At 67.7% G+C, this 3,984-nt stretch overlaps 1 protein-coding gene across 1 annotated transcript in view; it reads right to left on the minus strand.

Annotated features, from left to right (window-relative positions):
* LBX2 (ladybird homeobox 2) overlaps positions 1-3,179 on the minus strand; it is a 4,480-nt gene extending 1,301 nt beyond the window's left edge. The window contains exon 1 of the mRNA XM_027669718.1: positions 2,864-3,179. Coding sequence (XP_027525519.1) covers positions 2,864-3,179 — 316 coding nt within the window. The remainder of the gene's footprint in view (positions 1-2,863) is intronic.
* Between the last annotated feature and the right edge of the window lie 805 nt (positions 3,180-3,984).

The following is a 3,984-nucleotide window of genomic DNA, read 5'->3' on the forward strand; positions in this document are numbered from 1 at the left end:
GTGCCGTGCCGTACTGTGCCGTGCCGTACTGTGCCGTGCCGTACTGTGCCGTGCCGTACTGTGCCGTGCCGTGCCGTACGGAGCCGAGCCCAACAGAACCGAGCAAACCAAACCGCGCCGGGAGCCGGGAGTCGCGGTTCCACAGCGGCTCCGGGCGCGGTGAAGTCGCCGCCGCTGCGCCCGTGGCTGAGACCCCCGTGTCCTGCCTGCGGCTGGTCCGGGAACAGAGCAGGGAGATGGGAGCGGAGCGAGGAACCGGGAGCCCCCGGCGGAAACCGAGATCCTCCTCTCCACGATTCCAGGAGACCTGAGGCCGTGCTGCTCCCTGCATCCGATCCCGTCGCCGCTCTCGGCTCCGGTGCGGCCGCTGCTGCCGGTATCGATGTAGAGAACACCCGGTGAGACGCGGATCGCGGCCCCGGCTACGGCTCGATGCCGTCAGCGGGGTCCCGGTGGCGGCCCGGGTCCCTCTCCTGCTCCCGCTCTCGGTCCCGTTCCATCCCTCCTCTGCCGGCGGCACCAACCCGCCTCTCGGTAACGCGGCTCCCGGGATCACCGTGCGTCCCCCGGTAACGGCGGTGACCCCCGCCGCCGTCCACAGAGGGAGCTCCGCTCCTCGGGACCCCCGACCGTTCGGTACCAGAGCCCCGGGCCGTCTCGGCCGAGTGCCGCTTGAGTGGGACCGTTACCGGTTCGCCCCGGTACCGGGCTGTACCGCGGTCACGAAACCCCCATCGCTCCCGTCCGTCAGTCCGGTAACAGGACTTCCCCTCCGCTCTCGGAATCCCGATCGACACCGTTTCTGTCCGTCCGTCCCGGCAACGGGGATTTACCCCCCTCCAGGAACCCCGATCGCTCCCGTGTCCGTCCATCCTTCGTCGCTGCGAAGAGGGATTTTCGTTCATCACGGAAGCCCCGGGCGGTTCCGGCCGTGTCCGTGGGTCCGTCCCGGTAACGAGGTTTCACCTGAGTTACGGGCGCCTCCCTCTGTCCGCCGGTCCCGGCTCGTTCCGCCGTTCCCCGCTGCCAGTCTGCGATCGGGTTTTGTTAATTCCGAGATTCCCGCTCGGCCGTGTCCGTCTGTCCGGCCGGTACCGGGGCTTCACTCCCGCTCTGGGAGGCCCGATCGCACCCGAGTCTGTCCGTCTGTCCAGCAGGCAACGGGGTTTTTTCGTTCTTTTTTTTTTCCATTCCCGTGTCTGCCCGGCCGGTAACGGGGATCGCTCCTGTTTCGGTCCATCTTTCACCCGGTAACGGGATTTTTTCGTTATTTTTTTTCGATTCCGGCCGTGTCCGTCTGTCAGTCAGGTAACGGGCATTTTTACCTTAATTCCTAGAGCCCCGATCGACCACATTTCTGTCCGTCTGTCCATCCCGGCAACGGGAATTTTTTTTCGCCCCCTTTTATATCAGCCTGTCTGCCCCGTAACGGGATTTTTTCGTTCGTTTATTTCGTTCCCGGCCGTGGCCGTCCATCTGATAACGGGGGCTTTACGTTAATTCCGGGCGCCTGGAGCCGTCTCCGTTCTGTCCATCCCTCCACACGGTAGTGGGTTGGTGTATTCGTTAATCACGGCCCCCACTCTGTCTGTCCGCCCTGTACGACGGTTCGTTAAATACCGGAGCGACGCTCCGTGACCAGGGAATTTCTTTCCTTTATCTACCGGAGCCCCGCTCTGCCCGTGTCCGTCTGTCTTACCGGTAACGGGGGTTCGGTTACTCACGGGAGCGCTGCTCGGTCGATCCGCGTCCGTCTGTCCGAAGGATTTTTCGTTACCGGCGGGAGCCGCGTTGTGCCCACCCCTGTCCGTTAATCACCGGAACGCTGCTCTGCCGCGGCTGTTCGTCTGTCCGTCCCGGTAACGTTTTTCCCCCCGTTAATTACTGAGACCCTCTCTATCCGTTTCGGTAAGGGTGTTTTTATTTTTCCGTTAATTACTGGAGCCCCTCTCGTTCTCCCCGAGTCGGTCTGTCCGTCCCGGTAACGGTTCTATTCATTCCGGGCGGCGCCGCGCTCTGCCTGTCTGTGTGTCTGTCCGTGCGAGGGATTTTCCGTTAATCCCGGAGCCCCGATCGGTCCGTCCGTGATTGTCCCGGTAAGAGCTTGGTTTTTCCGGTCAGTTCCAGAGTCCCGGTCGGTCTGCCCGTGTCCGTCTGTCCATCCCAGTAGCGGTTTTTGTTCCTTCCCGGCGGCGCCGCGCTCCGTCTGTCGGTATCCGTCTGTCCGTCCACCCGGTGAGGCCGAGCCCGGGAGCGGCGGAGCCGGTTCGTCCCCATCCATAACCGGCGGTCGGACCCCGCCGGTACCGGGCCGCTGCGGGAGGTGGAAACCGGGCCAGAGCCGCCGTCCCCGCCGGGCTCGGGGCCCGCACCGGGTTTCCGTCGCGTCCCGGCCCGATCCGCCGCTCGGCCCCCGCGCTCGGTCACGGTCATGGTCACGGCCCGGCGGGGCTCATCCCCCGCCCGGTCCCGCGGCTCCCGGTAAAGCTGCCGGCGCCGTCCCGACCGGTGCTCCCGGAGCTCCGGTGCCTCGGTGCCGGAGGCGGCTCACCGGGGCCGGGGCTCGCTCTGGCTCCCGGTGTCCGGTCTCGGGGCTCTTCCCTTCCTCCGGGCAGAGGCTGCCGCGTGTCCCCGCCGCGCCAGGCGAGCACCGGCGGCTTCCCGGGCCTCCCGGCTGCGCTCGCCCCTCCGGGACACGGAGGAAACTTCCCGGGACCGGAGACGAGGGACATCCTCAACCTCGCCACAGCCTCCCCCGCCGCCCGCCGGCCCCGCCACCTGCCCGGTGCCCGCTGCCCGGTGCCCGCGCCCGCCCCGGTCCCGGCGGAGCCCCCCCGCCCTGGTAGCCTCCCGGTCCCGGTACCTCCGGCTGCTTGCAGCATTCCCAGCTCCAGCCCCTGGAAGGTTTTACTGGCGAGTTCCTCCAGCGCCCAGAGCGGCGAGGCCGGGGCGCAGCCGCCGCCGCGGGGCCCCGCCGGGGCGGGGGGGGCGGCGGGACCGGTCCCAGTCCCGGGGGGGCTCCCGCCGCGGGGGCGTCCCAGGATGTCCTCGATGCCGAAAGGGGTCAGCGGTTTGGTGGTGTTGGCGGGGGGCGGGAGCCGGTCCAGGGGGCTTCGCCGATGGCCGCCGACCGCGGCGGGCAGAGGGGGGGAACCGGCCGCCTCCCCCGCCGAGGTCATGCCGGACCGGGACCCGCGCCGGGACGGGGACCCGCCGCCCCCCACCCCCCCCCAGCCCCGCGATCCCCGTTCCACCGCCTTAAAGGCCCGGGATACCGGGAGGAGGAGGAGGAGGAGCCACCGACGCCCCCCCCGTCTGGGGGGGGGGGACCGACCCCTCTCCACCACTACCGGGGCTCAGCCCCGCGCCTCCCCCTTGTTGTCTCCCCCATTTTAACCCACCCTGGTGGGTCCCCTCTGTCCCCTCCGCTCCCTCCTCATCCTCACTGTGGCTCTTACCCTCACCCAAAAATTTATTGGCTCTTTTGCTCTAAAATGCCCCATAAAAGCGCCGGGGCAGCGGCTGGGAGTGATTAAGCCTTTTCGGGTGGGTTTTGGGTTTCAGAGCCATAAATCCCCCCTCCCTCCCCACATTCCCACTGCCCTTTCCCAGTACAAATAGCTCCGGGATTTCGGCCGCTCGTAAAAATCCCGGGATGCCGCACACGCAGGTGAGGCCCGGCTGGTGAAGCCGCGTCCGGATTATCCGGCGGGATAGGGGCTGGGGGACGCTGAATGGCCCCTCCGGGGGGGCGATTCGACATCCCCCAGCCCCAATCCCGCCGGGTGTCCCCATGGATCCGTCGCTGGGATCGGGGACACGGCGAGGTCACGGGGGTCAGGGCGGTAATGAACCTGCGGACGATGAGGGGGAGCCCGGTGGGAGCACACGGAGCCGGGTTTGGGGAGCAGGTGCAGGGGGATCCGGCAGCGCCGATGCCGGGATTATGGAAGTGGGGAAGGGGCGGGGGGGGGTGTGTGTGGA

Source organism: Corapipo altera, unplaced genomic scaffold, assembly GCF_003945725.1.
Source record: "Corapipo altera isolate COAL_440 unplaced genomic scaffold, ASM394572v1 289, whole genome shotgun sequence".
Classification (NCBI taxonomy): domain Eukaryota; kingdom Metazoa; phylum Chordata; class Aves; order Passeriformes; family Pipridae; genus Corapipo; species Corapipo altera.